Source organism: Zootoca vivipara, chromosome 11 (assembly GCF_965207765.1).
Source record: "Zootoca vivipara chromosome 11, rZooViv2.hap1.1, whole genome shotgun sequence".
In the NCBI taxonomy this organism is placed as follows: domain Eukaryota; kingdom Metazoa; phylum Chordata; class Lepidosauria; order Squamata; family Lacertidae; genus Zootoca; species Zootoca vivipara.
In genome coordinates, this window is record NC_142594.1 from 37311876 (window position 1) to 37324439 (window position 12564).

A 12564-nucleotide genomic window follows, 5' to 3' on the forward strand; every position below is an offset into this window, starting at 1 on the left:
TATATAACACCTCTCAGTGGAGTGAATTACAGCCTTGTCATTCAGCCTCACAGTAGACCTGTGAGATAATAATTTATATTTGATTCTCATTCTCCTGTGTTTCTACTTCTGTCCTGTTACATCTGATGTGTGGTAGAAATGGAGGGCCGCTGGACATAGCAAGTGACATAGATAGAAACGTGGCTGTGTTAGTGCTCTGAGATACCCTTCATTCCCCTGCTTTAAACACAGGAGCTTACCTTATACAGAGTCAAGCCATAGGTACAGCTAGTTCAACATGGTCTTCAATGACTTTGAGCAGTTCTCCAGGATTTCAGAGAGGGGGCTGAACCTGCATGCAAAGCAGATGTGCTCCCATTGGGCTGCAGGCCCTCCCCATTTCCTAGTACCTCCCCCCCCCCTCCAGGCCACTGGGCTCAGAGCACTGAAAAGCTGAGGAGAAGGTAACCAGGAAGAGTGAAATCAGGGTCAGGGTAGTCCGCACTGCCTGTCGCTGTGCACTGTCAGTTGACATTTCCTTGCCAAAGTGAAGGGTTTAAGATGGCAACAAGTGATTAGACTTGAGCATCTTTGGTTCCTCCTGGGTTAGAGGTGGGCAGCCTCCAGACCTGCGAAATCTGCTCTGTTTCCTTTTGTTAGGACCACCAGGTTCAGAAATTTAAGGAATGTGGAACAGAAGGTAAGAAGGGGAGTGACATCAATTACCTACTGTGCCCCTTAAGCTGCACAAATACAAATGTGCATTTTGAGTTACTCATAATCCGGGAGTCTAAAGCAAAAGTCACAATGTGGTCAGAAGAGTTAATAATAATAAACAATAAATTTTTATTTATACCCCGCCCTCCCCAGTCAAAACCGGGCTCAGGGCGGCTAACACCAATAAAATTACAATAAGACATAAAAGAAAAGAAAAAGAATTAATTAAAATACAGATTAAAATACAATATTAAAATTTAAAATGCAGCCTCATTTTAAGTAGCCCATAAATCAAAACCATGAGGGAGGAAAACACAGGGATCATACTGAATCCAACCCAAAGGCCAGGCGGAACAGCTCTGTCTTGCAGGCCCTGCGTAAAGATGGCAAATCCCGCAGGGCCCAGGTCTCCTGTGAAAGGGCGTTCCACCAAGTTGGGGCCAGTACTGAAAAGGCCCTGGCCCTAGTCAAGACCAATTTAACCACCTTACGGCTCGGAATCTCCAGAATGTTGTTATTTGTGGACCTTGGTTGCACTAAGATCTGTTCGAATTAATAGTCTTATTTTACAAGTATGGCCACAGGGGTAACCAATGTGGCACTACAACTCCCATCAACCAGAGGGAGCATGGCAAATGGCCAGAGATAATGGGATTTATAGTTCAGAAACATCTGAAGGGTGTTGGCTGCTCCTGCTAAGAGACAAGCTATTAGCACAAAGTAAGAAACAGCAGAGATTTTTTTTCTTCTTCATTCAGCTTTACTTGCTGTTGGAAAATTACTGGGAGTAAGAAAACCTTGTTGGTCATTTGCAAATCACCACTAGAGCCTGATCTCCTTCCTCTTTGCCTTTGTCCCAGTACAGCAACAACTTGAACATCCAGTCTTATGATCTTTTTAGTGATAGAAGGCTGAACTTCTTTTTTAACAAAAGCAACTTCAGGGTTGTTAATAATTATAGAATTACCTCCCACATCCATAATTCCAAATCCAGTTACTCAATAGACATTTGGTTGTTCAGTGGATGTATAAAGACTGGGGATCTTGTCGCATAAATCAGGGATTTAGGGTGCAATCCTGTGCATGCTTACATGCAATGGGAGTCTCATTGAATGCAGTGGGTCTCAATTCTGAATAAATATGCATAGGTTTGCTCTGTAAAAATGGAAGAGAAATTCTGCATTTCAGAATTCTGATCTATTATGTGTTGTTCTAATTCAGCTACATTCTAGGACAACGGAAGATTTGTGAGATGACATTGGCAAACCATTGTAAACAGTAAAATGAATATAATTTTAAAACCTTAATTTTGAATATAGATAATTTTATTATATAATGCATGGTAATTATAATTAAATATATATAATATTTAAACCTTATGTCTCTCCCTCACTATTGCATGACTGGTCTTTCAAGGAAGATGACTTTATGTCAATATCTGGTTCTAATCCAGCAGTTAAAAGGATTAAAATGTTTGTGCCAGCCATAGCTCTTTCTGTGAACAAAAAATAATTGGTCAACTAGTTTATGTCAGAATAGAATCGGGTTGCACTCTGCATGGCACCTGTTTCTGATCACAAGTGATTTAGGTAAATGTCTATTAATATATTGGTGTGTTAAAAGCTGTAACTTGATTCATGAACACCACAGAGGCAGTTAAGGTAACTATGAATCACTAGAATGGAAACTTTAATATTCACATCAATATCATTCCACTGTTGTTGTCACTGAAGGAATGGTTCTTCAAGGACAGAGCTAAACTCTAGCTTGGTGATCGGTCTGTCAAGGCACCCTTTGTAGGCTTACTGTGTTTAAGTACTATAATACCAGGTGCTATATGTAACCCTGAGAATCATTGGCTATTAATTCATATATGGATTAAGATATCGTGAGTGCCCTTCCCCCCATGGATTTCTTTTAATGGCAGGGCTGGGAGGGACATTCATCTGAGGCTGGGGACCTCAAGAGTAGGGTAGGAAATGTCAGAGCAGCAATGGTGGAGCTAAAACTTGAACTGGAGAGAGGCACCCCCTTTCTCCTTTCCCTGCTCTCTCTCCCACAGTAAGTATGGCTGGCTGTTACATAATCTATGCATGCAAAAGCCAAAGAGGCTTGAGGCTTGGGCATGCCTCCTGTTGTGTAAGAGCTACAGCAGGGGTCAGCAAACTTTTTCAGACCTTGTGGGGGGCCGGACTATATTTTTTTGGGGGGAATGAACGAATTCCTATGCCCCACAAATAACCCAGAGAAGCATTTTAAATAAAAGGACACATTCTACTCATGTAAAAGCATGCTGATTCCCGGACCATCTGCAGGCCGGACTGAGAAGGTGATTGGGCCAGATCCAGCCCCCAGGCCTTAGTTTGCCTATCCATGAGCTACAGGTTAAGGTGGCGTTGTGGGAAAAGAAGGTTCCTGTGCGTTTAACAGCAAGCAGAAATTCAGCAGGTAAAGTCTTCTGTAGTATGGAAATACAACTATGGGGAAACTTTCACCATGACTGTACTGTCTCATTATGTGCTATGTTATGCCCCCCCCCATGGCTGCCATTTTGTGACTGGCACCCAGACAACCCTCTCAAAATTAGAGATGTACCCACTGGTCCAAAAAGACTGGTGACTGCTGGCTTAGAAGCAATTTTTTGTAGTGATTCCTTTTACCTGTGACTACTACCCATCTGAAGATTTTGGTGCTTTGATATCATGCCCAAACTCAAAAGCTTAGAATCACAGAATCATCATAGAATCATAGAGTTGGAAGAGACCACAAGGGCCATCCAGTCCAACCCCCTGCCAAGCAGGAAACACCATCAAAGCATTCTTGACATATGGCTGTCAAGCCTCTGCTTAAAACCTCCAAAGAATGAGACTCCACCACACTCCTTGGCAGCAAATTCCACTGCCGAACAGCTCTTACTGTCAGGAAGTTCTTCCTAATGTTTAGGTGGAATCTTCTTTCTTGTAGCTTGAATCCATTGCTCCGTGTCCGCTTCTCTGGAGCAGCAGAAAACCTTTCTCCCTCCTCTATATGACATCTTTTTATATATTTGAACATGGCTATCATATCACCGCTTTAACCTTCTCTTCTCCAGGCTAAACATACCCAGCTCCCTAAGCCGTTCCTCATAAGGCATCGTTTCCAGGCCTTTGACCATTTTGGTTGCCCTCCTCTGGATACGTTCCAGCTTTTCAGTATCCTTCTTGAACTGTGGTGCCCAGATCTGGACACAGTACTCCAGGTGAGGTCTGACCAGAGCAGAATATAGTGGTACTATTACTTCCCTAGATCTAGATGCTATACTCCTATTGATGCAGCCCAGAATTGCATTGGCTTTTTTAGCTGCTGCATTGCACTGTTGACTCATGTCAAGTTTGTGGTCTACCAAGACCCCTAGGACCTTTTCACATGTACTGCTCTCGAGCCAGGTATCACCCATCCTGTATTTGTGCCTTTCATTTTTTTTTTTTGCACCAGGTAGTACTTTACATTTTTCCCTGTTAAAATTCATCTTGTTTGCTTTGGCCCAGTTGTATTACATTTCAGTCAGTGGAGCTGTTAAGTAATTTCATGGTGCTTCCAAACAGATGCTTAATATTATTAATGGGTTGTTCAAATATTGCAAACAAGTAAGGTGTTTTGTTTTTTTTAGCTTAACTTATTTTTAACAGAAATGATAAATCCGGCAGGGAATACGAGCTGGCATTCTCTGATGCCAACGTCATGCGGATGCTGTGAAAAAAACACATGGATTAGGAGCACCCATCCTATGATAAAACTGAGGGACGATCATTAAAGGACATTTCATGCACATTGCTCCCACCAAAGAATCCTGGGGGTGGTTATTTTGTTAAGGGTGGTGGGCACTGTAGTTGTGTGTGGATGAAACTACTGTTCCCAGAATTCTTGGGGGGGGGGGAAGCCATGTGCACTGAATATGCATTGACTGAATGGTGTTAATTAAGAGCCACTGTCTTAAATAGGCGGCAATGCTATTTAATTCACTTATTTCAAAAATATGAAACGTGAAATGCTTATGCATTTCAAACATAAGCCACGTTTGCTCCGTTAGAAGGCCCTCTTACTGACAAGCACCAACGGGTACCACCAATTCCTAATAAAGATCTTTATTACTCGATGAGACTCCTAACGTTTGAGTACAGCTAGGTGCTACGCACTGAACCACGTCCACGGGGTAATGTCGCTGACAGACGGACTGACCCGAGCAGAGGGTAAGACAGTCGCGCATGCGCAAAAGGCTTTATTTTCATTTTTCAAATTGCCGACCCACGGCGACGGAGCCATAGAGCGCAGCGCCAAGCCACGCCCCCTCCCTCGCGCCTTGACGACGTGTGTCTTCCAACGTGCTGAAGGGAGGGAAGTAAACAAGGCCCGGCCTCCTCCTCCCCTTCGCGCCCCTCCCCCGCCCGCGCGAGTGAGCGACAAGGCCTCCAGTACTTTCCAGGAGGCTCTGGGCCTAGGAGAGAGAGAGAGAGAGAGAGGAGGAGGGAACCCGCCCGGAGCTGTGGCGCAGAAGGAATTCCCGCTCCGTCGCGGCCTGAGGGGGAAGGGAGTGGGGGCCGCTGCCTTGGGGCTCCGTCGCGGCCTCTGTGAGGAGCAAGGGCAGAGGGGCGGCAGTTGCAGGTCGGTGACGACAGGAGGGTGATGCCCGTGTTTATTTTTACTCTGGCGCCTCATCCTTTCTGGCTTCCTGCGAGGAGGAGGAGGGGCGGCGGCGGCGGCGGCGGGCCCCGTGGTCGCTCCCTGGCCCGGCCCCTGCGGCCTTCCCCGGGCTGCTGTTACGGCCGCCGCCGCCTATAAAGGGCCGAGGATGCAGCTCTACAGCACCATCGTCACTCACTACCCGGCGGCCACAGCCACAGCAGCGGCGAGCAGCGCAGCGAGCGGGCCGGCGGGCGTCGTCTTCAAGGTCTCGCCTTCGCCGGAGCCCTCGGGACAAGGTCCGGTGGGAGTCGAGAGCGACTCGGTTGCAGGAGGCGGAGGAGGAGTGACTTCGAGCGCCGTCGTCGGAGCGGGAGCAGCCGCCGCCATGCCCGCCTTCTCCTGCCTGGAGCTGCTGCCCCCGGCGGGGCCCGGGCAGAGGAAGCCGGCGCAGCACCAGCCGGCGCCGCAGTGCTACAGCCCCGGCGCGCAGATGATCCGCCGCAGGCCGTTGGAAAGGGTCGTGCCCATCCGGCTGGTGCCGCGCCCGGAGCCCGTCGTCGTGGCGGCCGAGCTGGGCCCGGCGGCGGCCGCGGCGCACGCCCACCAGTGGCTGCTGCTGGAAACCGGCGGCGGGGGCGATGCCCGCGCGGCCGTTGCCGCCGCCGCCGCCCAGCCCGGCTTGCAGCAGGAGCCCAGCAACCATGGCCTCCGCTTCAGCGAGCATTGCCAGGCCATGCAGGCGGCGGCGGCGGCTGCCGCCAGCGCCTACCCAGGCGTCGCCGTTGAGGCTCGTCCCGCCTGCCAGGCGGCCTCCGCCGCCGCCGGGGTCTTGGAGCATGGCGGTTGCCGGCGAGAGGCCGAGTTGGAGGCCGCCGCAGAGGAGGAGAGCCCCTACCAAGTGCGCCCGACGGAGCGCTGCGAGAAGCTGGCGCTTTACCTGGCTGAGGTGGAGAAGCAGGACAAGTACCTTCGGCACAAGGACCGCTTCCGCTTCCACATAATCCCCGACGGCAACTGCTTGTACCGCGCCGTCTGCAAGGCCGTCAACGGGGACCAGCGGCTGCATGGCGAGCTCCGCGAGCAGACTGTGCACTACATCGCCGACCACCTGGACCACTTCAGCCCCATCATCGAGGGCGATGTGGGCGAGTTCCTCATCAACGCCGCCCAGGATGGCGCCTGGGCCGGCTACCCGGAGTTGCTGGCAATGGGACAGATGCTGAACGTCAACATCCACCTCACCACCGGTGGCCGGCCTGAGAGCCCCACCGTATCCACCATGGCCCACTACCTGGGGCCCGAGGACCCCAGCCGGCGCAGCATCTGGCTGAGCTGGCTTAGCAACGGGCATTACGACGCTGTGCTCGATCGCCAGTGCCCCAATCCAGAGTATGAGGAATGGTGCCGGCAGACTCAGGTGCAGCGCAGGAGGGACGAGGAGCTGGCCAAATCCATGGCCGTATCTCTGTCGAAGATGTACATTGAGCAGAATGCCTGCTCCTGAGATGGGCACAGCATCAGTTGCCTGCTGTCGTGGTGCCTTATTGTTCTCCATCCAGCATTCATGCCCTAAGCTGAGCAAGAACATGAAGGGGAACAAACCTAGACTGAGATTTGCAATGAGTGCTTGTATATACCTTCACATCCTGGTTATTTACCATTCTGTTCTTTTGTATATGTTTGCTCTATTTCCAGTACGCTCTTTCTTTTCTATAAGAGCTGGGGGTTTTTTCCCTTTTTGCACAACATTTGTTAACCTGTTACCTCTGACTTACCGCCAAAAATAAGTAAGTAAGAGGTTTGTTAGGGTTTCTGTGCTAATACAGTTTATGGTTCAACAGTAGTTTTATGCTGCAATTTGAAACTTACACACATTCTAACAAAGGGGGCATGTGTGTTAGTTCACTGACTTCCGACTCTTTCTCATTAAATGAAAGCAAAGAACATTCAGCTGCTTACAACAACAACATGTACAGTAGTTAACTTTTAAGTGGCAAGTTTTAAAGAGAATTGACCACTCTGCAGAGCAGGATTTCTTCAGACAATTGGAACATGGCTTTTTCAAGAATGGTACAGAGAGCAATTGTGACTCTTCTGTGTTCAGTTGTTGACTAGTGTAAGCTAGCTTTTCATTTTATTGCCTGGTTAGTGCCATCTTTTTTCTTTTTAGTATTATCTGGTTTAGAATGTTAAGACATGGATAAATCGCTCAATAAGAATGGCCTTGATTTGTGGTCTTGCTCTTTTAATGAATTTACATGCTTGCTGCCTGCCTTCTGACAGTGCACCAGCAGGTTTATTTTATCACATTCTGTTCTTTAGACATTTTCTAATCATTAATAATGGGTTTACTCTGGTATTATGTAAAAATGTATTTATACTAAGTTTGTATGTATGGTTTGCTGGGTCAAACATTCAAGGTTTTCAAGGTAAAAGCTACCCTCTTTAATTTCCAATTAAAATGAAATAGCTAGATATATTTATTCAGTAATGGAGTTTGTACTTTTTTATTGTGTGACTTGAATTTATACTGTATTTGTATAATAGGAATATTCTTAGCTATTCTGGAATAAATGTATAGTTTTGCTTGGATTTACATTTGGATTTATGTCAGTGAGCAACATTTGCAAATCAGGGTGGGGTAGAGTAAAAATGTGTGCCCTTTCAAAATTGAGATTGGTGGCTGCGCTGCACAAGAGGATAAGAAAGCCCTTTCCTCTCTGTGAAGAAGGTTGCTTCCCAAAAGGCCTGGAAGCAAGATCATGCTTTACCTATGATCAAATACAATAATTTATTAAACATTAAAAGCTTCCCTAAACAGGGCTGCCTTCAGATGTCCTCTAAAAGTCTGGTAGTGAGCATTAGCTTAAATGTAGTCATTTTCTTCCTCTGGTTCCTTCCCCCCCCCCCTTTGCCTGTTGACGCTTTCTGCACCATCTTCCCTTACCATATTTCATTTTGTTTCTCCTTGTTCTTGTGCTTCTTTCTTTGCATTTATGGTACATACAAACAATGGGGGGGAACCCACCTCAAACTGGGCCCCATTTTAAGAGTATTAATTGAAATTTTAATACATGATCATATCTTAATATTGTATGTAAATTGACAAACGTTAATAGGCTGTAAAATGTTTTGTGCTAGCCCTCTGAGGGGGTGGCAGGAAATGATCAGAAAGCTTCATCCTGCCTGTAACTGTCAGTTACGGTTCTCTGCTAGGTGTAGAGGTGGAACAGTGCATTGTTCAGAGGCCTGCCTCTGTTTCCATACTGATGAAAGCTTCCCCTCCTCTGTTGACAGCATGGAAATGCAGCCTGCCAATATTTTAGCAAGCTTTTGTGGGCTTACTTAGAAGGCTGACTTACAACTTTCTTCCATGCATTTGTTTAACCCAGGGGTCAGCAAACTTTTTCAGCAGGGGGCCGGTCCACTGTCCCTCAGACCTTGTGGGGGGCCGGACTATATTTTGGGGAAAAAAATATGAACGCATTCCTATGCCCCACAAATAACCCAGAGATGCATTTTAAATAAAAGAACACATTCTACTCATGTAAAAACACCAGGCAGGCCCCACAAATAACCTAGAAATGCATTTTAAATAAAAGAACACATTCTACTCATGTAAAAACATGCTGATTCTCGGGCCATCCGGATTGGGCCGATGATTGGGCCGCATCCAGCCCCCGGGCCTTAGTTTAGGGACCCCTGGTTTAACCCTTCTTCAACATTATCAGTGTTAGAGAGGGCATTACCATTCCATTAATTAACAACTGGCACAAGAATAAGTACTCTGGTTGTCCTGAATCATTTTGGCTATTCGATTGAGGTTATTTATCATATTTCCCATATGCTTCCTTAAAATGTTCCAATTCTTTGAAAATGGCATCCATCACTAATAAATTAAGGAAATGATTACGTACTTTGAGAAAATTAAATATTGTACAACCTTCAAGCAACAATATTTAGCACTTGCATAGGTACAAAAGGGGCATATAAATGTAAGAAAAGAAAAAAAGATTGTATTTCAAGTGTGTATGCCATGTTTAGTTGATCATTTAGAGGTAAAAAAAAGTGTGACCCACCAGATGTTGTTAGACTATCAGTCCCAGCCAACATGGCCAGTGGTCAGGGATGATGAAGATTGTAGTTCAGTAACATCTGGAAAGCTGTAGATTTCTCAGGCTTGATTGTGAGACGTAATCACTCCTTTTGTCCCTTTCCTCTCATGCAAGAAGGAATGCCTCTAGCAAGAGGATGCCTGCTATGACGCAGGCATCATTTAAGAACAAAGTTTGCTTCCCTCCCATCTTCAAAAGTATATGCAGGCTTCATTGCTTAAAACTCACACAGTTAAATCAAGATTTAATTGTGTGGCAGTCCTTTTTCAATTCAAATATTCATACGCTGGGAACATTGGCATGTCACTTTGAACCATAAAGTTTAACCATAATTTAAAGGTGAACATGCAGCGTCCTAGTGAGTAGGGCAAAACTCACTTTGCTTTTCTGCTGTTCCTGTCATGCTGTTGGGAGCCAGGCCATAGTTTGGCTTAGCAGCAACATCTGAACTCAAGTTTGTGGTTTGTTTCTGCCATGAACAACCTTGGTTACAATATGTGGTTTCCTTAGACAAACCACAAACCTGGATTTAATGCTGAGCCAAACCATGGCTTGTGGCAGGAGAAAAGCAAAACATGCTTGGTTTTCAACCCAAGTGTGTGCTTACCTTTGAATCACCATTAACTGCTTGAAAGTGACATGAACCCATGTGTGAAAGCCTAGTGTAAAAATGCTAACAATCAGATGAACTTGCTTTTTCTGAAGTGGTAGCTTCCAGTTTCCCCACATACTGGCTCTTCTGTAAGCAGAAATGTGACAGATAACCTTAGGCAGCAGAGCTGGGGCAACACTAATTAATTGTATGCAGTCTGGTCTTAGTCTGCTTTACTCCAAGTTGGTCTCATCCAGTTTAGTGAGACTTGCTCTAGAAATATTTTGTGGCAGTGGTACGGATGATGTATTCTTGAAGCACACAGCTGTAGTAAGTAGCCACTGTCTCTTCCATTTGCTTAGGCACTAGAGACCCTTTGAATGAATGGAGAAGCAAATATGGTAACTGATGTTTTCATGCAATGCTATGCATATCACCAAACACATTTTTCTAGTCCAGCAGCTGGTGTTGATATGTGCACATGTGCATGGGAATGCTTTATTTTGTATGCTGAAATTACAGAAGGGGCTTTTGGAGTCAGTCTCAAGAAAGAAAGAGACAATGGAACTACAATCTTTTCTTTTTTACCTGCACACTATTGCACGGTTTTTCCATTGGGCAGATGCCATGCTATTCACTGATTAATAAGAAAATTCCAACTGCAGAGCCAGGTATAAATTATGTTGGAAGTAGGTCAAGGCAGCAACATATTTTGCAATAAACACAGCCATCCTGTTGGCTCACTTGGAGAACTGAACGAACAGCCTTTCCAGTCCCATCCCTCCCCATCGGTGAAAAGCTTTGGAAGTTCCAAGTAACCTGTTCTAGCTTGTTTCGGGAACTTCATCAACTGCAAGTTCCTTAGGGTCTTTCCAGATAATGAAATGAAAGCTTGCAAAACATGCATGTTGTTTTTACTTGCATCTCTCCATTCATGTTTAGTCTGGGTGCTGAAGAGGCCAACCTGGAATTTTGGTGTGCCAAGCATGGTTTTATGGGTGTGTAGGTGCCAGAATCGGCAGTTTGAAATATTTGGCTGCAATGTTTTGGTAAACAAAGCTGAAAAAGCTTATGCATGTGGTGGTATTTATTTTTAAACCCTTCAGATTAAAAAGAAACACCAATTCAGTCAACAACAGTAGTTAGAATTCATAGTAAACAACTAGGACATAAAGGGAATTCACATTTCAACTTGTGAATATCAAAGTAGTGCAGATAAGCAATTTCATCTTCACCCTCTCCTCCAGATAAAGGGTATGCTGCTGCAAGTGTGTGCTCATTAGAGCAGCTGTCATGGAGTTCTAGCCAATGTTAGTTCACACACTGCACAGACCCATTGAAATGAATGGACATGATGGGCTTGAATCTTAGCTCCATTTAATAAGGCTTCTGTTTTTGTTCCTGTTTATTATTTTGCTTTCAGGTAGTCATGATTAGAATTGCACTGTAACTTAGGCCCATTAATTTAAATGGGTCTAATCTTAAATCAACCTTAGCTTGGATCCAACCCATGATTTATTTTCCTAGCTGTGGCACAGAAATGTACAAAAGAGTTTTAACTGTAAAATATTTACGTTGATACGGTAAGGCTGTGTAGAATGCAGTTAACACTTGAAGAGTTCTAATACTGCTTTGGAGCTGGATGTATTGTTAAATGTGCAGTCTACGTGTCACTCTGCAATTTCCCCATGTAATCCGGACACTTAATTCTAGGGATCTTTTGGCATTGAAACTAGGACACCAGAATTTTACACTCCTAACAGTTAACACAGATCACAGAGAAAAGTCAGAAGTCAATGTTATATCAAAAGGGAATTAGCTTATATACTAAAATATTCAATAAACAGTGTGTTGATACTAGTCTGAACTTAGGAAAGTTTAAAACTTAAAAAAGTTATTCTGATCAGCATTCCTAGGAATCCACAAGAAACCTAGGATGTGGTCAGGGGAAAGGGGATGGGAGGAGTGGGAGAGATTTTACAGAAAGGCTGGAATTTGCAAGAATTTATCTGAATGAATTTATTAATACGGTCGCAGACCAGCATCAACACGCACAATATCACAGATTATAAAACATATCAAAAATACAAAAGACAGTAAGAACGTAACAAGGATTTAAATATAAAAATTAAAATTAATTATTAGCGTACCCCCTGTAGTTAACATTTAGGGGTTTGATCATTATGGGATACCACTTCAATCAATCAATCAATCAAGCTTTATTACGGTCATATACCAGCTATTAAAAATAAAAATGCTTTACAAGGCTATGGGAGTTGTCATTTAGGGTGGATATAAGAGTCTAAGAGTTTGAAGGGGCTATGTTTCCGGAGAGTGGCCTGGACCTCAAACTGCCAGCCAGACTGAAATTGGTTTTGAAGAATCACAGGGGCCAGACCTCGAGGGTGTGATTGTAGGGTCAGCCATTTATAAATTGAGGTAACTTGAGACTTGTTGTATGTTATGACCTTGGAGCTCCCAATTTCTGGTCCTTGGTTT

General features: G+C 45.0%; 1 protein-coding gene across 1 annotated transcript; it reads left to right on the plus strand.

Annotated features, from left to right (window-relative positions):
* The first annotated feature begins 4169 nt into the window (after window positions 1-4169).
* Window positions 4170-7950, plus strand: OTUD1 (OTU deubiquitinase 1). The gene has a single exon (XM_035129847.3). The coding sequence runs from the start codon at window positions 5525-5527 to the stop codon at window positions 6860-6862; it is 1338 nt and encodes a 445-aa protein (XP_034985738.2). The 5' UTR covers window positions 4170-5524; the 3' UTR covers window positions 6863-7950.
* The last annotated feature ends 4614 nt before the right edge of the window (window positions 7951-12564 follow it).